The sequence below is a fragment of the Cucurbita pepo genome, chromosome LG12 (genome assembly GCF_002806865.2).
Source record: "Cucurbita pepo subsp. pepo cultivar mu-cu-16 chromosome LG12, ASM280686v2, whole genome shotgun sequence".
NCBI lineage: Eukaryota > Viridiplantae > Streptophyta > Magnoliopsida > Cucurbitales > Cucurbitaceae > Cucurbita > Cucurbita pepo.
The window spans coordinates 4,960,265-4,981,602 of NC_036649.1; the positions used below are offsets into that span (position 1 = coordinate 4,960,265).

Genomic DNA, 21,338 nt, shown 5'->3' on the forward strand with positions numbered 1-21,338 from the left:
CTAACATGGTTATGTTATGACGTATGATATATTATGTTTTAATGAAAGAGCCATTGTGTGTATGTGCATCAGAATACTTCTCCATTATGATGAGAACAACTATGGGGACCTCATACATTGTGTGCCAATACTTCTCTCCATTATGATGAGTACAGACGCACACACTAGAATTAATGTACACCATGATATTATGTGCGCTCATTTCCAATAGTGTGAGTGTACATTAGTTGAAGACGAGGTCCAAGGGATACGTATACAAGCTCTAGGGTCCGTGTGTGCGTACATAGACCGCGTATAGAGAAGTATTGCACACCCAACCGGCCCGAACTCGAAAGTGAGACCAAGGCCATTGATTGCAGGCGAACTAGAATTTTAGGACATAACCTAATATTCACATGGCAATGTTCGTACTTTCGCTAAATTGCATCCCACTATTTTGCCAACCAATACACCACAAGCTCCACTCCAAGGAAAGAAATAACGTCTTTAGCAATCACATTTCATTTCAATAGCTTTTTTTTCCGTTGAGAGCGGAATTCTTGTTTTAAGTTCGGAATTTTTGTTTTAAGCTCTTCCAAGTGTCCACCGTATATCGACCATTGAGTGTTCATGTACTTGGATCTTCATTACAATATTGCATCATCAGCTAGATGCATTGTTGTTAATGTGACCTTCGTTTCTTCTGTCACGATGTTTGTGGCTCGAAAGTACTTTTCGAAGTCAAAGATAAAGTTCTCTAGGGTCTTGGCATCTCGAACCCCACAAAAGAGCTTGGGCTTTGGGACCTTTATCTTGTTGAATTGGAGACACCCCTAGCTGGTGTTTGCTTCTCGGTCGCTCTCATGGTGAGGTTTAATCTTGCGCTTAGATCCGTCGTTTTAGCCCTAACCACTCCAAGGGTTGTTATNAGCTGGTGTTTGCTTCTCGGTCGCTCTCATGGTGAGGTTTAAGCTTGCGCTTAGATCCGTCGTTTTAGCCCTAACCACTCCAAGGGTTGTTCTCAAATCCTCAGACATTTCGAGACCATCTGAATGATCGCTTATTGGGCATATTTTAAGCCTTCGATGCGTTCTTTCATTCAGGCAACAAAGCACATCGAGTTATCCCCACATTCATATCCTCCAGCAGTTGTGGCCTTGTCTTCTAGGGCCTCGACCCTAATCATTAATTCACGGACAAACATTGCCTCAAGGCGACCTGCCATCTCATTGATTATGTCCGCTTTAGCGGCAATCCCATTCATGCACAACTCCACAAGCCCCATTACATTAGGAACTTCACTCATGCAGAGTACATGGTCTTCGATCTCTACCAATCGGTCAACTTGGGACTTGCCCAATTATTTTGCAGCGGACATGTTTGTATACTACGATTCTAGGAGCCAACTTGTCACAATCTCACTCTTGTGGCAGCCGGACAATGATTGTACAACAATTGTTCTAACCCAACAAACAAGGTAGCCGTGAGAAATTCAAACTTCGCGTACAATGTAGGCATATGCTCGAGCCTCAAAAAGAAACGGACTCGAAAAGAACCACTCAAAATAAACCAAGTTTAAACATAAAAGCTAGTCTATGGCCCTCGTTCCTAAGTACGCTCTTGTCCATGACCAGCTCCTAGTTACCTGGAAAAAAAATAATAAACATGAAATGAGTACAAACTCAGTAAGTATCCTACTTGTATATTCTCGATCGCGACATTAAACTATAATGTTAAGTCTTACTGGATTTTGAGGGGCTTGGCACTTAGAGCTCTCCTGGTTGCATGTCACTGGAAACTTCACCTAAAGTAGCCCTTAATTCTTCTCTCAGGAACACGAGTGGTGCAATCATGATCGTGTCATCCTACTGGTAAATCTTAGTGCAAGGCAACCTAACGAGATCCCATAGACATGAAAACTTACTAGTACCTTGATAATCTCATTTCAAGGTTGTGTACAAAGTTCCACATTATGTAGGTGTCTTAAAAGTCGTAAACCAGGGTTATTATGGGCGAAGGGTATTATGGTCAATGGCTACCAAATTTCACACATGACTTTAACAAACCATAATATGTCCAGTATTAAAATTTCATACGAAACGGAGTTCGTTTAGGGGTCAATTTAACGTAACTTAATTTTCGAGCAGAATATTTCGTTTAAGCCCTTAACTCAAAGTTCTTAAAGTTTTTCTTTCATGTACCATTAATTCATACTTGAATTAGAGTTAGTGAAATATAAGCGATTCCTACAAGTATTTCTTAAGAAAAGTTTAAGATGGCTACTTACCTCTTGCTCGGTGTTCGGGGCCTCGTTTCATAAGTTTTTGATACTCGATTTTCTCCAAAAAAAAATTTTGGCAGCCTTCTTAGTGATTCTAGTTTGTGGAACCATTGAGAATTTTATGAGAACCGGTCAAAAAATAATCCATGATAAATCAAGGAGGGACAAGATTTTGGGCTGAACCGGCCACGTCATTATCTTCTTCCTCCCCCAAGGGAAGGAGACGCACGCGTCCGATGTCCGCCACCAAAAAGCGGCCTTCTCCAGCCCATTCTAGGCTGTTTCTCTCCTCGATTCCTTTACAAAACTTAAAGATGAATTGTCAACGAAAAGTTTGGGATTAGTATCTTAAATTTTAGTGGACTATATCGTAAGTTATGGGCGTCCAAACTAGAGAGAAAACTTGATACTCCACTGCACCAAACCTAGAAAATCCTCCTTATATTTCACTTAAGCTATAGCTATAGGAATGAACTCTAAGGGACGACTTGACTTGCATGGTTGAGGCTAATTTTGAGATCTCTTTCCAGGTCTGCAATTCAACCTAGAACGCAAAATTTCCTTTTCTTGGGCAACTCGATTCAGAGAGAATTAATCCTCAACTGCTACTTCCGTTATACTCAACTGTAAACCAAGATTCTTGGCTTTCTCCTTCTTCTCCCTTCCAAAACCCTAGCTCCTTCCTCTTTTTCTTATTTTCATTATGTCTAGTCATCTTCAAACCCCTCGAGTAGGAGTATGGGCAAAATGACCATTTTGCCCCTAGGTTAACTTTGACCACTTTTTTCCACAACTATCCCGAGCATGTTTCTATTATTCAATGACTTGAGTTTCGTCCTTCCCAGCCTACAATAAAATCTTATTATTTTTCGAATTTAAGGAAGGAAGCAACGGAATATCCATACCTATTAAGCTTGGGCGTTGCAAATATGCTATTTGAAGTCCAATTCAATCTATGTAGACCCATGTCATCAAGTTAGGACATGATATACAATTCAACTCATCCAATTATGTCAACTAATTCAACTTTTAGCCAAAAAGTAACTTAAATGGATCAAATAGAGGTCACCGTGACCTTATTTGTTACTGAAAACGTAAAAAACAACTCTAGAATTGTCCAAACATTAGGAATGAGTCTTGTAGCTCCAAATAAACCAAATTAGAGCTGTCAGAGCACACTGAGTCGAGCCGAAGCTAGTGGGCATGCGGGGTAGAATTGCAATCAGGTTGGTTTGTAGGTTGATTATGGGGCAGGAGTGCGCATGGATTAGAGTCGGGTTGGGTCGAACACGTGGAACGAACACTCGTGTCAAACGCATCTTGGCCCATAAAGTATGTCTACATTTTTTAAGAAATTACAAGGTTAAAGATAGTTTATATAATTTAATCTATATTATAAACTACGACATTGTAAAATAACAATTACACAATTTTTTTTAACATAAAGTATGTTTATAAATGAATTAAAGTTTATACACTATCTTAGGCACTATCCTTTTAGCTTTGATTCAATTCGGTTCATGCATTCTCGATCATTTTTAGTCCCTATACTTTAAAAATTCAACCATTTTGACACAAAAGCAAGCAACCAACCAAATGAAGGGAACGGATATCAGAAAAGGGTCTCCATCGTTCATTCTTTATTCTTTATCTCTAGTCAAAGCCAATTTGGAGAATAAAAAGAAGAAAAAAGAAAGAAAAAGAGATGGAGAAGAAGAAAGAAGGTGGAGGAAGCCGATTTGGAGTTATGTTCAGAACTAGATCTCGACGGGTAGAATCAAACAAATATCAACTCATAAAATTTAGTGACTTCCACTTAGGTGAACCATATAAGTAGCATCACGATTAGTTTGGATGGATGACTTGTCTGTTATATGGACGACATGTGCCATGTGGCCCCTGTTCGGGTCGTATTTTATGTTTGTACAACGTGTACTATGCTATGTCATGAAACTATGGCATGTTATCACTGCTATTTGATACATGTACCTCCATATATCCGGCCATGTAAGCTATGTTAATACGTTCACTTTTTGCCTATGAGACATTATAATACCCTGTAAGTTAATCATGGTCAATATGACAAGTACCAAATATGTATGTCTCATAGTAATGTCATTCTCAAAAGAGTATGGAAGTATGATTGGTGTCATGATTATATGTCATGCTTTAATGTTATTGGACCTCATGCATCAAGATACTTCCCCCATTATGTTAGCAATAATGCGAGCATAACCACATTTATATTTGTCATGATATTATGTTGATCCTTTCCCTGCACTAGCCCGACGAGTCATGCCCAAGTGTATGTATATGAGCCTGCCTGGTGAGTCTATATGCGCATGTTTGAGCAGTATGTAGAGAAATACTACACATCCAACCTTACTTGAACTGAAAAGCCCAGCCCTGGACATGTGTTTTATGAGAGAATAGGTCCCACCATATTGCATGTGATTGCATTTCCCAACTCCAGCATTATCTTACTCACTGAGTATTTCTTAAATTCTTAAATTACTCAAGTCGTCTCGTGCTAGGTAAAGATAAAGGTACCCCTATACGGATGATGATGTCGCAGTGAAGGTCATGGGGCTGAAAACCTATGGTAGTTGCATTCATTTCGTTTTAGTAGCTCTTAGGTTAGATCACATACGTTAGTTGCATTCATTTTGTTTTAGTAGCTCTTCGGTTACATCTAGTCATCATTTTTTTTTTAATTCGTTTTATCTATTTTTCTCTAATGTTATAATAATATTGTTTTTTATGAACTTATCATGAACATTTAAGTCCATGGCTATAAAATATTTGTACACCACATATTAGACATGTCATATATGTAGCAGCGTCACTGCTATGATGGAGCTCTCATCACGACATAAAACAATCATAAACCCAGACGAAGTAGGCAGCTCTCCCCCACAGCTCCCAAGTGATAGTTAGCACAATCGTGGACTGAACAGAAATAGTTAGCCCAATCTGGCATTTGTTAGCACTCACAAGTCACAAAAATATGAAAACAAAGCTATTCTTGTGAGTTTAGGTTAAAGTTACCTCAGAGCATATGCAGAGGTGTGAAGCAAAAGGGTGTCGGTGAAGCTCTGATGGGGCTCTCACCACTGCATAAAACCCACTAAACTAACTAAGATTGGAATTGGAAAGTCACCAAATTAACAAAGCAGCAAACATAATCAGCGACGGGCAACCAAATCTTGAGAGAAAGAACACTTCCTTAATGTTCTTCCACTTGTAACAATTTATTAATTTCTTAACCTACAAAGAATTGAATCAGACTCATAAGTTCATTCATTCATTCAATCATTGCCTCATCTCAAACCTGAGACATTCTTCTTCACAATCTTCTTCTTCTTCTTCTTTCTTCCTTCATCATCAAAATCGGACCAAACTTAGACACAAGCTCAAGATCATCTTCTTTAACAATCTTGAAAAATCTCCATTCACAACAGTCTATTCAGTTGCATAATCTAACAGTACAAGCCACCGCTTGCGCCCAAAATTTGAGCCTCGCCTTAACGTCTTCTGGATGATCACCTGAATCGAATCAAATGTTAACAATCTTAATCAAATGTTTAACAATTTCAAAATCAAATGTTAACAATTTCAAAATCAAATGTAAACGATTTCAAAATCAAATGTAAACGATTTCAAAATCAAATGTTAACGATTTCAAAATCAAATGTTTACGATTTCAAAATCAAATGTTAACGATTTCAAAATCAAAGGTTAACAATCTTAATCATATTCAACCTAAACAAACAGTTCAAAAACACTCCTCATTTTCAATCGATACAGAGATTAAGAATCGAATCGAATGGCTCACCAGGACTAGAGATCTTCCAATTAGGAATCGGACTGGAAACAGAATCCGCCAAATCGGGCAGAGAATGTTCCGGAACCTTCTGGTGCTCATCCAGAAACTTCTGGCTCATCGAATAACAGAGCTCGAGCGCTGGCAAAGTATTACAGAGCTCAGGAATTTCATCATAACAAAACGCAAACCCTAGATCCACACATCCTTTAAGCTCCTCGAGATCGTCGTCCGTCAAGCTCTTCGTCCTCGTCAAGTTCTCCTCATCCGAATCCTCAACAAAGCCCTCGAGCAAGATCTGGTTCTTCTTCTTCGTCTTCTTCTTCATTTTCGTGTTGTTCCAGTCTGTCGGAGAAACCGACTCATCACGATCGTCAGCGGAGTTGAACTCGGATTGGAAATGGAGGATTTGAGCTTCTCGGTCCCCTCCAATGGCGGATTCAGGAGAAATCTGAGATTCGAATTGAGATGAAAACGGACTCATTCTTTCTTTTCTTTGAATTTTGGTTGTTTGGGTAAACGCGTGGGGGATGATGCATTATAAAGCTGAGCCCACCCCTTAAACCAACAGATAAAAACAAATTCATATAATATAATTTAATAATAAACATAATTATTTTTTAATAAACATTAGATTTTCTCATTTTTATAAAATTGTCATCCAAAAAATATCTTGGAAAATTCATGAAATAAGAATTATATAATTTTTCTATATGATATAATATAAAAATATTTAAATTAATAAAGAGCTTAAACATTATTCACATTAGAAATATTATTTTAATAAACATTATATATATATAATTAATAAAAATATCTTCAAATTTTAAAAATTTTAGTAATATTCTTACTTTAAAAAAAAGTCCAAAAAATATTTTTTTATTGGTTTAAAAAAATATTATTAAATTTTTAATAATATTATTAGAATTTACTCGAAAATGATTTGATTAATTATTATTATTATTATTATTATTTTCCTTTTTTAACTTAAGTGGGGACAGTATGGGATGCATGTGATTTTGATGATGGATGCATGGATCATGAAATGCGTGTATGCGTGACCATGATGACATGGACAGCTAGAATGACAGGTTGGTGATGAATGACAGCCACGAGCCGAGAAATTTGTGGCTGTCATTTTGGATTCTGAACAGTGCTATGTGAGGATATCAAAAAAGATTGCAGGTGTGTTACACGTGTTTCCGCCTTAATTACAACCTAATTTCTTTTCATTTCAGTTTTATATAATTATTTAAACTCACAATTTTTATTTGGATCATAATTTTAAAATAAAATATTAGTTTTGTTTAATAAAAAAATTATATTATTTTATATATATCACGATAGCTTCCTTTACTTATAATTTATGTATGAGCTCGATTTGATTGAGTTAGAAGTACTGTTTGGACCAATTTAAATTTTTCGATCTGTTGGTTCTTCCACTTGATCAACCTTGTTTAGATATTGCAATTCAACCCGATTCAGCTCCCTCCCCTTTTATTACTATTTTGGATCGAACTGGATTCATGAAATCGAGATCAAATTGATGAATAGAATAATGAATAGTTGTGTTGGTGCGACGAATGATGGATGGTGAATGATTATTATTCAACCTTGACGAACAATGGACGACAATCGACCAGATTGTTGTGTTGCCACGATAAATGAAGAACTGCAAGTGGCAAGAAACCGTGTAAGATGACTTGAATCAGAAGACTATGAATGTGAAAGATGTAAAAAATAATAACTCTATACTACAAATCAAGGGAAAGCTTTGATACCAAATTATATGGAATCAGTTCAAAAGGAGTAAGATTCAGATTACTTTATTAATCGAATATCTCAAGGCAAGAACACTTGTTCGAGATTCAAATCACTCCACAAGTAAATTGATCATGTCTGACTTTAATTATTTTTATTGATCAAATATCTCAATGCAAGAACATTTGTTTGAGATTCGAATCACTCTACAAACAAGATCGATCTGTTGAGCTTGAATGATTCTACATGCAACCTAAACTACATATAATTGCAAAGAAACTTAGTCATTGACTAAACAAAAGCACAAATGCTCAATTTTACTCTTGGTTCATATTGTATGATTGATGTCTTCTAGTTCATATCAACTCGACTTAAAATTATAAAATCATCACACCATTCATTCAATCCCATAATTGAGGCTTTTCAGTATTCAAACAAGGAAGTTTGGTTGTTGCATTCGATTATTTTCGGTTCAAAATAGGTTATAATTTCTTTAACACAGTAAATGCCAAACCTATTTTGCACACTTTTACCCCAAATTTGGGAACTTTTGCAATAATTTGCAAATTATTGTATATTCTTAAATTCCTTGCTCGACCAATAATAATTTCATCCAAAACACATTGCCATAAAATTACCCATTGTTTTGTTGAATGTCATTCATGAATTTAATCGTTACGTTCTTCCTATATATATATATTACATAAAATTAAAAATTCACAAATTTATGAGATATTTTAAAAAAAATTAAGATTTTTTTTTTTTTTTTAATTTTACAAAAGAAAAATAAAATTTAAAGTAATCTAAGGAGTGCATTCATCCCTTCTTTCATGTATCTATGTGCATGTCCACATAGCATACATGACATGTAATAAGACACGTGTCAAATAATTTAGTCTCAGTCCCCCTACAGGCCTAAACAGATAACGACAATTATTTCCCACGTGGCTTGTCTGTCACACAGACAATAATTCCAAAAGAAAAAATAAATGAACAACAAGCAATCAAACACCGAGTCAGGATATTATTTCTATCACCACTAATCATTTTACGCCACGTATGTGGGGTCCACTGGTTTGACTATAATATGACCAGTTGGAGCACGCCACGTTAGCCTGGACAATTAACCGTGTTGGACACGTATTATGGCGGCTGTATTGGCATATTCGAATCAAACCAGGGGTAGAGTTGGAATAAAAATCCTTACCGAATTTTATTAAAAAATATAAATGTAATTTAAGTTGACTATGGCATTGACTAAGTAAAATCTGATGTCCAAACGTAACTTAATCATCAAATTTGTTTTATTATTATTATTATTATTAAATATTATAATTCTAAAATTATCTTTTTTTTTNAATCTGATGTCCAAACGTAACTTAATCATCAAATTTGTTTTTATTATTATTATTATTATTAAATATTTTAATTCTAAAATTATCTTTTTTTCTTTTACTCGCTAATATAATAAATTGACATTTTTTAATTTAATAATGAAAAAAATGTGTAACATTTTAAACTCAGTCTAATGATAGTTCATATAATATATACANAATCATTTAATGAAGGGTTGTGTTTCCATCATAATGGGTTGAAATTTTGGATACAAAATTAATATCTTAATTAACTATGTGGGTGAGAGTTGGGTTGACAGCTATCGAGACGTGTCATATTAAAGTTTTTGTGGTTAAAAACGTTATTAAATACAATTTTGACTTAAAAACATAAAGGAAAATAATGTTAATCATAATAAAATTTGGGTTCTTATCCACGATAACACGTCTTTAATTTGTTGATAATTTTAGTGTTTTATAGACACGATTCAAATGTATTTTCAATCGTTCAAATCTAACGTCACAAGAGGAAGTTATGACCAAAAGAAGATTTGTACAAATATTATGTGGAAATGATGTGACACATAACGAGCCCATATAATATCATGACATATATAGATATGGTAATGCATGTGTTTATTCATTATAACGTAGAAGTATCTCGATGTACGTGAATATACTAGATGCATGAGATCATTATAGTTTAAAATCGTGGCGTAAAAGCATGATGCAAGTCGTACGAATACATACATAGCATAACAATACTCGTGAAGTAATCATGCTAACGTAGTATGCATGACACGTCATTTAAAGGCGTTATGCATCATGTGACATGAAAGTCACAACAAGATCCGTAACATAAACATATCATAACATAATACATGTCATACATTCATAAAATATGTCACGTGTAAGGGGTCACAAAGTACGTGTCATTCATACTTCATTCAATTCGTCCAACCAATTTAATAGTAAGACCACTTACGACCTAAGCCAAAGTTACTAATTATTCTTAATACTAGCCTGAATTTGGACTTTAAAGTCTAATTCAATTTGATTTTTACCCTGGTATTTGATTTTTTAACTATAACATTTATAATTAATTATTTAATTCAATGACAATACTAATTTAATTATTTACAATAAAATTTTTATATAATTTTATTAAAATCATTTATTTCAAAATAATTATTAATATCACGACTAACAAATTAAAAAATCTAAATTTTAATTCATAGGATAATTAAATTAAAATTTAAGGCATATGAATGTATAATTAATGTATTATTATAATGATATAAAATTTATAAATATATCTTATTTAATATAATTTTCCTCTATCATTATACTATTTATTATTATTATTATTATTATTATTTGATTTTTGAAATTAATTATTTAATTTGATGACGTACTAATTAAAATCATTTGTTTAAAAATAATTATTAATATTGATAACTAAATAAACTTAGAACCTAAAATTTAATGCATTAGTATTTATTAATAAATGAAGATTAAATTAAAATTTAAGATATGTTATTATTTTATTAATAAATTATTATAATGGTATAAGATTGGTAAGTATGTCTTATTTAATTAATTTTATCCACCTAGACTAAATATTTATAATTAAAAGTTTATACAATTTTATTAAAATTATTTATTTAGAATAGGATAATTATTAAGATTTATTACCCACTAAATTCAAAAACATTAAATTAAAATTTAATTGGTTAAAATAAAATTAAATAAGGTACTAAACCCAACAACCTTTTAAAAAATTGAAAAGTCAAATAATGTCACGTGTTTCATGTGACTATATGATCGAGTAAATTTAGCTTGGTCGGATTCAAGTTCAAATAAGTGGTCCATTAAATGATATATGTCGGCCCAAATTCAAATGTTTTTGGGCCCAAAGATCATCTAATAAGCCCAATCACACACTATCCCTTTAAAAGTCTATAAACAAAGAAGCTCATATTCATTTTTGAGAGTCTAGAAAATGAGACAAAACTCTTTAAAAGGTCTATTTTAGAGGTGAAAGACGTTTTAAAGATTAGAAAACTTCGAGACCTAAAGTCGGGAGCGGGTTTAATGTATGACAGCAAAGACGTCTTTTGTTTCCTCTTTTGCCCTTACATTTTTAATAAATTGTATGTTGTGATTTACAACACGGTCTTTACTTTTCAGTCTGGGCAAGGTTAGATGTGTAATACTTTCCAACACACGACCTACACACACTTGGATCCACCAGGCAGACTTGTATACATACATCTTGGGCATGCTTGTCAAGCTAGCGTACACTCACACTACCGAAAGCCACGGAGGGAAAGGAGCATTCATAATTTTATGGTGTACATATGTCTAACAGTGTACGCGTCCGTACTAATCACAACGAAAAAGTATCCCGATGCATGTAACATATAAAATACATGAGGTCCTCGTAACTTTAATCATGGAAAACTTATGATGCAACTTATACCTTTGTTCTTTTCATGTCATAGTGTCCCTGTGAGACATACATGCATTGTACTCATCATATCTTTCATGATTAACATTGGCTTACTGTCTCGTAGGCATAGAGTGAACATATTAACATAGTTTACGTGGCATGACATATGGAGGTTCATGTGCATCGTACAAGATCGATATCACAACATGGTTCGATAACATGGCATAATCATGTCATCATATAACTTATAACATGGCATAACTCGAGGTCGACATTTCGACTAATCCGGCTTGACTCTGATACACTTAGACCATTTCCTACTATTTTTAACTTTTCGGAAACGTTTAAGGTTAGTATACGCATTAAAGTCCATGACATAGTTTTATGAATTATTTTAAATGAATGTTTATGCATAAAAAGATCATGTCATGCATGTGGTAGCGAATTTCTTTAAGTAGGAAAATATAGACGTTACAATTGATATAAGAGCTCTAGGTTATATATTTATATATTTTAATATCGAAAGAAATTCTAATAGGAAAGTAAAAAATTTGGAATAAAGTAAATGGATAATTATTGATTTGATAAGGAAAGTAAATGCATTAAATATGTGAGCTTGAAATGTGCATAAATTGCATTTAATAAATAATAAAAAAAAAAAAAAGTTTGAAATATTTGCATGAGAGGCCCTTGGAAAGAGCCATATTTGCAAAATCACCCCTTGAGTTTGCGTACACAAATCCCTTTTCAGTTCGTTTTTATTTCTTCTCTCTCTCTCGGAAAACCAAAACCCCACTCTGATTCTCTCTCTCATCCTCGTTTTCCCCCTTTCTCTCTCTCCATTACCGAACCCCCTTGAATTCCCATTCCCTAAATCGCTTCTCCCACATCCCAATTTTGACGATTTTCCTCCTTCCGCCATGGATTCTGAGGACGATCTTCATTACTCCACCGACGTTGAATCTGTCGATGATGATTGCGATTTCTACAGCGGTGAAATGGACATGGGTATGGGTTATTACAGCGATGACGACGATCCTGACGCTGAAGATTTCGTGGACGACGAAACCGATGATTACTTCGACTCACGTCGACGCGAGGTTGGTTTTCGAATTCTTTCTGCCTTGCTTCTTTTTTTATTTGTTGTTTCTCAAAAGTAGGTAAATTGACGGGAAATTTTGATCTCTTTTGGCGGCTAGGCAGTGATCTTTGAGATAAGAATGGGTTTTAATCATTCTATTTGATCTTTTGGTAATCTTAGTTTTCGAGGTTGTGCTCCTTGCTGCTCTTGAAGTTGATTTAAGTGATATGGTTTTCTTTTGTCGAGTGGCTGAGTGGGGTTTATATCTGGTTCCGAATTGAGGACTGCTAAGAACAAGTATTGGGTTTATGCAGTTGTTTGGGCGGGGAGAAAAGTTGGATATTTTGTTTGTATGGTTTTGTAACGAAACTCGCACTGGAGTACTGACGGTAACCTGTGTACAAATAGCGAATAGCTTACTCTGTTTAAACTTGAAAGAAAAAGGAATTCAGTATGTCCCTTTCTTTGGGTGGTATCTTTCACTTTTGGATTTTTCATGTGAAGTTGTATCCTGACAGCCAGAGATGGAGAAGTTAACTTCATTACCACTCCAGAAGTTCTATTTTCACTTGGGTTTTTACGGTACAAATGATAATTGGATAGTTTTCTTATTTGGATACACATTAGACTAAGTTAGGGCATCATCTTGTGTAGTTGTGTTAGAATGCGGAATAGATAGGTGGTACTCCAATATATATGTATATATATATGTGTGTGTGTGTGTGTATAGCAAAGTTTGGTGAGGTAGGGATTAGGGCAGGGCCGGGCATTTCCCATCTCTCACCCCATTTAGCTAATGGGGAGAAATTTCTCTCCGCTCCTTCCTCCATCTCCTGGTTATACGGAGATTATCCACCCCGGAGCCCCAGCCTCACGGGTTAAATTAACATCTCTATTAATAATAAAACTGTGGCATAACCTTTCTTTACTACTTGTATCGGTTTTGATGGTTTGAACATGGTTAGGGTGGAAATAAGCCTCTATATCAGGGATGTGGATAAGCTTTTACTAAGTATTGATGATTTGGTGCAATTTTCAATTACAACATGTTTTTTTTCCATCTCTTCGATCCATGCTAGCCATCCCATCCCATGAAAATCTGACGTTTTACTATTAANCTGTGTACAAATAGCGAATAGCTTACTCTGTTTAAACTTGAAAGAAAAAGGAGTTCAGTATGTCCCTTTCTTTGGGTGGTATTTTCACTTTTAGATTTTTCATGTGAAGTTGTATCCTGACAGCCAGAGATGGAGAAGTTAACTTCATTACCACTCCATAAGTTCTATTTTCACTTGGGTGTTTACGGTACAAATGATAATTGGATAGTTTTCTTATTTGGATACACATTAGACTAAGTTAGGGCATCATCTTTTGTAGTTGTGTTAGAATGCGGAATAGATAGGTGGTACTCCAATATATATGTGTATATACATATATATATGTGTGTGTGTGTGTGTGTGTGTGTGTGTGAGTGTGTGTGTATAGCAAAGTTTGGTGAGGTAGGGATTAGGGCAGGGCCGGGCATTTCCCATCTCTCACCCCATTTAGCTAATGGGGAGAAATTTCTCTCCGCTCCTTCCTCCATCTCCTGGTTATACGGAGATTATCCACCCCGGAGCCCCAGCCTCACGGGTTAAATTAACATCTCTATTAATAATAAAACTGTGGCATAACCTTTCTTTACTACTTGTATCGGTTTTGATGGTTTGAACATGGTTAGGGTGGAAATAAGCCTCTATATCAGGGATGTGGATAAGCTTTTACTAAGTATTGATGATTTGGTGCAATTTTCAATTACAACATGTTTTTTTTCCATCTCTTCGATCCATGCTAGCCATCCCATCCCATGAAAATCTGACGTTTTACTATTAATTATAGGCAAAGTTTGTTTTAAATCTTGTGATTGTCTTTGTATTTTTTTCTTTTTATTGTTACTGATTTTAACTTGTGTCCTTGTGCAGCAAAATTATACCATACTAAATGAGTCAGATATAAGACAACGCCAAGAGGACGACATTACAAGAATTTCTTCAGTACTTTCTATATCACGTGTAGCATCAATTGTGTTACTCCGCCACTTCAATTGGTATGGTTTTTAATTGTTGAATTATTGTCCATCTGGTCTAGGCATTTCTTCTCTGTTTTCTCTTTGTGATTGTCTTGGTTTCCTATAGCAAGCAAACATTTTGTGGTAAAAAAACATTTCCCTGTTTTTTGGACTATACATTGAAGGCTTCCGTAATCATGCATGTTTTTATATATATGTTATCAATTTGCCACGCAGGAGTGTTACTAAAGTCCATGATGAATGGTTTGCTGATGAAACTAGAGTAAGGAAGCAAGTTGGCTTGTTGGAAGCACCTGTTGTACATGTCCTAAATGCTAGAGAAGTAAGAAATAAAAGTNGAAAATATTTGAATCCACATCCTTGTCTTGGTTTCTTATGAAAGTTGTNCGCAGGAGTGTTACTAAAGTCCATGATGAATGGTTTGCTGATGAAACTAGAGTAAGGAAGCAAGTTGGCTTGTTGGAAGCACCTGTTGTACATGTCCTAAATGCTAGAGAAGTAAGAAATAAAAGTATTTGAATCCACATCCTTGTCTTGGTTTCTTATGAAAGTTGTGTTGGTGTATTTTGACTGCATAACACTTCGAAAATATCTTGACGGTTGCCTTTTCTGGCAGCGAACCTGTGGAATCTGTTTTGAGTCCTATCCAAATAGTAGGATCAAGTCAGCCGCCTGTGGTCATCCTTTCTGTGCCAACTGCTGGGAAGGTTTGCCATAATTCTTTTTTACAGTGTCATAAATTTCTAATGAAGTATCAATATATGCTTCTATTCTGTGCAAGGATCTATAACGCGAATTATGTTCAAGTTATTTAAGTTCTTCATGTTCTGGNTTTCGTGCATGGATCTCTGGATAGGCTACATTACCACATCAATTAATGACGGTCCTGGATGTCTGGCGTTGAGATGTCCTGATCCTTCTTGCAGTGCTGTGGTTGATCAAGACATGATTAACTCATTGGTCTCGGATGAAGACAGGAAGAAATATGCTCGTTACCTTCTTAGGTCTTATGTTGAAGACAACAAAAAGGTAGAACTTGATTTGTTGGCTTATTATTTACTTTTATTCTGAGTCCACTTCAATCATACGATTTGATTATTTAAGTTGTGTTTCCTTGTTTTTTAAATGTTAGCAGAACCATCAGCCATACCCGTGATTAGTGTAGTAACCTTTACATGCTTAAATTTAAGTCCATGCGTGAATTATATTAAATGGTAGCTTTGTTTTATAATGGCATGAGTTAGGGTAACAGTAGCTTTTTTTTTTTTTTTTTTTTTNCAATTTTCTTTTATTTTTTATTGTTACTTCCCTATCTTTCTCTTGTTTTTGTTTTCACATTCTTCCTTTATACTGTAGACTAAATGGTGCCCCGCACCTGGTTGTGAGCATGCTGTTCTCTTTGATGCCGGCAATGGAAATTATGATGTTTCTTGCCTCTGCACATATGGCTTTTGCTGGAAAGTTGGTATCACCAATATTTCTAAAATTATTATTTTAGCTTTTATAGTTATTTTATATACGTATTTAACTTTTCTTTTGAACCTTCAGTGCACAGAAGAAGCTCACCGTCCTGTAGATTGTGCAACTGTGGAAAAATGGATTTTAAAGAACAGTGCTGAGTCCGAAAATATGAATTGGTATTTCTTCGGGCATTCATTGTCTTCTTTAATTTTTGCAACACTCCTTGAAGATTTTAAAGTAAAATTTGTTTGACCCTTTTTTCCCTTACAATTAATGTTAGCTTTCCTGGAGTCTTCTTCTCATTTGCTTTTTCTTTTGTATTCTCATTGTTCCATCTGTTGTTCTTGTGCAAGACATNGTGCTTTTTCTTTGTATTCTCATTGTTCCATCTGTTGTTCTTGTGCAAGACATTGAACATGATTAACAATGAGTTGATAGTCACGTGCTATGTTTGCGTGTCTGCACATAAGTTTCATTTATATTTTCCAATGAGGCATGAACAAGTGAAAAGGTTTAAAGAAGTAATTAGCTTATTTTTTCGGAAACCTAATTTTATTTATATTATAATTTCAGGATATTAGCTAATTCCAAGCCTTGTCCAAAGTGCAAGCGGCCAATTGAGAAAAATCAAGGGTGCATGCACATGACTTGCACACCTCCGTGTACATTTGAATTTTGCTGGTAAGCTTTGATGTTGTGGACGGAAAGAAGTCATCTCGTCTATTTTTCTTGTCTTAATGCAAGTTTTTAATGTTTAATTACAATTCAGAATCTGATCCTCTGGGGCAAATATTTTATTGGGCAGCATTCTTAATATTGAGCNTTTGGAACTGGCCATTTGGATGATCCAGAATGTAGAAAGATCATAACACGGGTGATTTGACAGATTTTGATCGTATATATCCACTCTTTGTTGTGTGAATAGGACTAAGCAGAGAAAAAAGGGTTTTCATTGATTGCATCTTTTGATGGACATTACGACTGGATTGTTCTTTAACTTCGTAATTTTATTTAGTGCAGGCTGTGTCTTGGTGCATGGTCCGATCATGGTGAAAGAACTGGTGGCTTCTATGCTTGCAACCGATATGAGGTAGCTAAGCAAGATGGTGTGGTAAGGAACCTTCCAAGCTATAACCAACTCCAGTAGTGTTCTGTGGAGTTATCCTTGAAATTGATTTTTTTATGCTTAATATTGTAGTATGACGAGGCTGAGAAAAGAAGAGAAATGGCGAAGAATTCTTTGGAAAGATACACTCACTATTACGAACGTTGGGCAAGCAATCAAACAGTATGCCGAACAACCATCTCCAACTTAGATATGCTAGTCTTTATATAGTTTTCTAATTCTAGCCATGGTCTCTAGTATCCTGATAGGCACATGATTCATGATTGTTTGTTTATCCTCTATGATATGCTTCTTTTATTTTCCTTCTTAATGTGTGTGTACTGTTTGCTTCTTGTCAACTTATTGCAACATTTGAAAGAGAGGGGAAGGGAAAAAAAAAAATAGAGGGTACAACATTAGGTTCAATTCTTGGTGTAGTCAACCTGCTAAGATTTATCCTTGGAAGTTCTATGATGGCTAACATAAATATTTTTTGATTCATTTGCATTCACAAAGTATTCATTTTTATGGACGAGCAGGAATTTTTCGGTTGAGATTATTGTACTTATTCTTTATTAGTAATTCACAATATTCACTATCTTCTGCCTACCATATCATTGTTGTCATATCATATTCTTCATATAGCAATCTGTTAAAATAAGCCGCTGCGTTATTTATTATTAAGTTATTTGCTGAATATTCTGTTGGATGGCAGAAGAAAGGTAACAATTGGACAATTTTTTTTTTTTTGTTTCCTATTGCAAGTGGTTCCTAAGATTTTTCTCTGGGAAGGTTTTCTTTTTGCTCCTTGATGGACAGACCTTGTTGACTAGGTTTTTATGCATCGTTTTTTCTTCTTGTCCAAGCCAATTTGTTGAGGNTTTTTTGGATTCATTTGCATTCACAAAGTATTCATTTTTATGGACGAGCAGGAATTTTTCTGGTTGAGATTATTGTACTTATATCTTCTGCCTACCATATCATTATTGTCATATCATATTCTTCATATAGCAATCTGTTAAAATAAGCCGCTGCGTTATTTATTATTAAGTAATATTTGCTGAACATTCTGTTGGATGGCAGAAGAAAGGTAACAATTGGACAGTTGTTTTTTTTTTCCTATTGCAAGTGGTTCCTAAGATTTTTCTCTGGGAAGGTTTTCTTTTTGCTCCTTGATGGACAGACCTTGTTGACTAGGTTTTTATGCATCGTTTTTTCTTCTTGTCCAAGCCAATTTGTTGGGGTCTATTAAAATTTATTTCGTACCTTAAGTGTGTATGTCTCATTTTCTCGTGTTTGTCTGTTCAGTCGATTGATTCTTTTCATTTAAACCTGCTGGGTAAACTATTGATCTCTTTCATAGAATCTGGACATTGTTCAAACCGTTTTATTTTTAATACTTTTTGTTTATTGCTTGTTGACGTTATGCTGTCTTTGTCCTTTGCAGTCTAGGCAAAAAGCAATAGCAGATTTGCATCAAATGCAGAATGTGCATGTGAGTTTCTATTTTAGTTAACTTTTTGTTTTTAACGAGCTACTGGTTTACTAGTTCTCATAACTTTCAATGTGGTTTACTAGTTCTCGTAACTTTCGATGTTTAGAACCGTCTTATACCCATCTCTAGTTTTTGAATGATGTGCATTGTTTTGGTTGCTGGTGGGTGAAAAGAATCGAATTACAAGAACCTGCATGTGTGATTATACTGATTTCTCTTGTTTTCTTTATGCCCTATTAAATATTGGAGATAATGATTCTTATTTCTTGTTCTTTCTTAGATTGAGAAGCTCAGTGATATACACTGCACTCCTGAGTCTCAGCTAAAGTTCATAACAGAGGCTTGGTTACAGGCATGTACAAAACTATCCAACTATGAAACATCAGATTTCTTTGGTTTATTGGTGCTTAGATTTACGTTCTTGTAATAGACTTTCAAATTGTGTAACAATTTTAAAAAGTTATATAACTCAAGGATCTTCATGATTTTATAGTATTATAGTTACAGATTGAGTTTTAAAGGATATTGATAATAGTTTTAAGAAAAAGATAGAAGGAAGAAAAACTACATTTTGAATATTATTTTAGGCCAANGTTTAGGCCAATCATCTTTTAACCTCATTATTTTCTTGTGATTGTTTGCAGATAATTGAATGTAGACGAGNTTTTAGGCCAATCGTCTGTTAACCTCGTTATTTTCTTGTGATTGTTTGCAGATAATTGAATGTAGACGAGTTTTGAAATGGACTTATTCATATGGATATTACCTGCCGGAACAGGAGCATGCCAAGAGACAGTTTTTTGAGTATTTACAAGGTAATTGCATTCTCGTGGTACCAAGGAACACACTTACTTTATGGTATGGATGCTAAAAAATCGATATTTACTTCTCCTGCAGGTGAGGCCGAGTCGGGATTAGAAAGGCTCCATCAATGCGCCGAAAAGGAATTGCTCCAGTTCGTCAGTGCAGAAGGTCCATCAAAAGAATTTAATGACTTCCGCACAAAGCTTGCTGGTCTAACCAGGTAAATGAAGGCTCGTTCATAAACACAGTTCTTATTTCAATATAAAAGCGCATAACATGACATTTTAAAACTCGTGTTTTTGTGTTCGTCACGTACAGCGTCACTCGAAATTACTTTGAGAACCTAGTTAGAGCATTAGAGAACGGGCTTTCGGATGTGAATTCTCATGGAGCAAGCAGCGGCACAACGAGCTCAAAAAACACAGCAGGAAGTAGTAAAGGAGGAGGGAGAAGCGGACGAGGTAAGGGAATCAGTCGAATCGGGAGCTCAACCAGAAGTGGCGATAATGCTGCAACTCATTGGTCATGTGAACACTGTACGTTTGTGAACACAAAATCTAGTAGCACATGCGAGATGTGCCATCAACAACACCAATGAGAAAAAACCTCTGGTGTTTCAACCGAAGTAGAGAAAGAGAGTAATCAACAAGGAGGAGAAATGGAAAGGAAATGTCTGATTTGGTGTGTTGTGTTAGCAGACCCTTTTTTCTTTGTGTTGATTATTCTCAAGTCCATTTGAAAAACAAAAAGAAGAAAAAAGAAAAAAAAAAGAAGAGGGAGGGGGGAGGGATGATGTTGTGTTTGGTTAAGACAGAGAGAGAGAGAGAGAGAGAGAGAGAGAGAGAGAGAGAGGGAAATGTCAAATATGATTTGAATGTAAATAGTTGGCAGTATAAATTAACAACAAATATGTGTTTTCCCAAAAACCAAAAATGTGGCTTTCACTTGCTCTGCTGCTGCTGCTGCTGCTTTAATGAACCAACTGCTATGATAGAAGTGAGAGAGATTATAAGTATTACTAAGTATTAGCGTTCAAATAATGGCATTCTAGTTTCTCTATCATTCCCAATATAACCTAATGTACTTCCACATTTTCTCTAACCTTCATCTAACTTCTTCTTCTTCTTCTATTGTATTTTCAGGATTCTAATTAATTAAATATTACTTCTTCTACTTCTTATTTTATATTTAATGGTTTTGAAAATTTTAAAATGTAACATAGGTCAACACCTTATTAAATAAAAAATAACTTTATGATCGTATTAAATTTAAGCTGTGATTACAATATATATATATATATATATGAAAATTTAAAATACGAACTATTTAAATTTTAGACATTAAATGGGTATATGCCACATTTTGACGAAATTAAAATTTCTTTTTTAATTACATATTTGATATCCTGCCTCATCGAAACCCCTTAGGATAATTGAAGAATATAAAGTATGTTTAAAATGATTACTTAAATTAATAAAAGAAACTATAATTCTTTTTTTTTTCTTTAAATAAAAAGTTTATAATTTGAAATACTTTATTGATATTTGTAATATTTAATATATTTTTTTTGTCAAGTATTTCCTTTTTTTCTCAGACAAGATCACCTAACCTCATACCTTGTTCCCCAAACTAGAACTAGAAATGTATATGACCATCATGCCAAGATACATTGTTTGTGATTTGTTCACCTGTCA

The 21,338-nt window shown here is 34.6% G+C and overlaps 2 protein-coding genes across 4 annotated transcripts; one reads left to right on the top strand and one right to left on the bottom strand.

Annotated features, from left to right (window-relative positions):
• Positions 1 to 5,000: 5,000 nt before the first annotated feature.
• Positions 5,001 to 6,609, bottom strand: LOC111806454. 3 transcript variants are annotated; one of them, XR_002816813.1, is made up of 4 exons: positions 6,096 to 6,609; positions 5,592 to 5,806; positions 5,309 to 5,373; positions 5,001 to 5,209 (listed from the first exon to the last, which is right to left on the bottom strand). XR_002816813.1 is itself a non-coding variant. In XM_023691779.1 (2 exons), exons 1-2 carry the CDS (start codon positions 6,565 to 6,567, stop codon positions 5,727 to 5,729), a joined length of 552 nt encoding a protein of 183 aa, XP_023547547.1. In that variant the 5' UTR covers positions 6,568 to 6,609; the 3' UTR covers positions 5,066 to 5,726. The 3 variants fall into 3 exon arrangements, 1 of the variants encoding a protein (XP_023547547.1); XR_002816812.1 differs by having other exon boundaries at positions 5,066 to 5,209; positions 5,309 to 5,806; XM_023691779.1 differs by having other exon boundaries at positions 5,066 to 5,806.
• Positions 6,610 to 12,550: 5,941 nt separating this feature from the next.
• LOC111807304 (probable E3 ubiquitin-protein ligase ARI8) lies at positions 12,551 to 20,676 on the top strand. The gene is made up of 15 exons (XM_023692971.1): positions 12,551 to 12,730; positions 14,673 to 14,797; positions 14,996 to 15,101; positions 15,396 to 15,486; positions 15,636 to 15,808; positions 16,136 to 16,240; positions 16,328 to 16,416; positions 16,814 to 16,921; positions 17,261 to 17,351; positions 17,439 to 17,528; positions 18,793 to 18,840; positions 19,121 to 19,192; positions 19,556 to 19,655; positions 19,738 to 19,864; positions 19,963 to 20,676. Exons 1-15 carry the CDS (start codon positions 12,551 to 12,553, stop codon positions 20,240 to 20,242), a joined length of 1,785 nt encoding a protein of 594 aa, XP_023548739.1. The 3' UTR covers positions 20,243 to 20,676.
• The last annotated feature ends 662 nt before the right edge of the window (positions 20,677 to 21,338 follow it).

Excerpts from the sequence above, each read along its gene's own strand:
- LOC111806454 (XM_023691779.1), bottom strand. The coding sequence starts at position 6,567 with ATGAGTCCGTTTTCATCTCAATTCGAATCTCAGATTTCTCCTGAATCC. Across the intron at positions 5,807-6,095 it reads TTGGAAGATCTCTAGTCCTG|GTGATCATCCAGAAGACGTT; the intron begins GTGAGCCATTCG and ends GATTCGATTCAG.
- LOC111807304 (XM_023692971.1), top strand. The coding sequence starts at position 12,551 with ATGGATTCTGAGGACGATCTTCATTACTCCACCGACGTTGAATCTGTC. Across the intron at positions 14,798-14,995 it reads TTACTCCGCCACTTCAATTG|GAGTGTTACTAAAGTCCATG; the intron begins GTATGGTTTTTA and ends TTTGCCACGCAG. Across the intron at positions 17,352-17,438 it reads TAGCTAAGCAAGATGGTGTG|TATGACGAGGCTGAGAAAAG; the intron begins GTAAGGAACCTT and ends TTAATATTGTAG.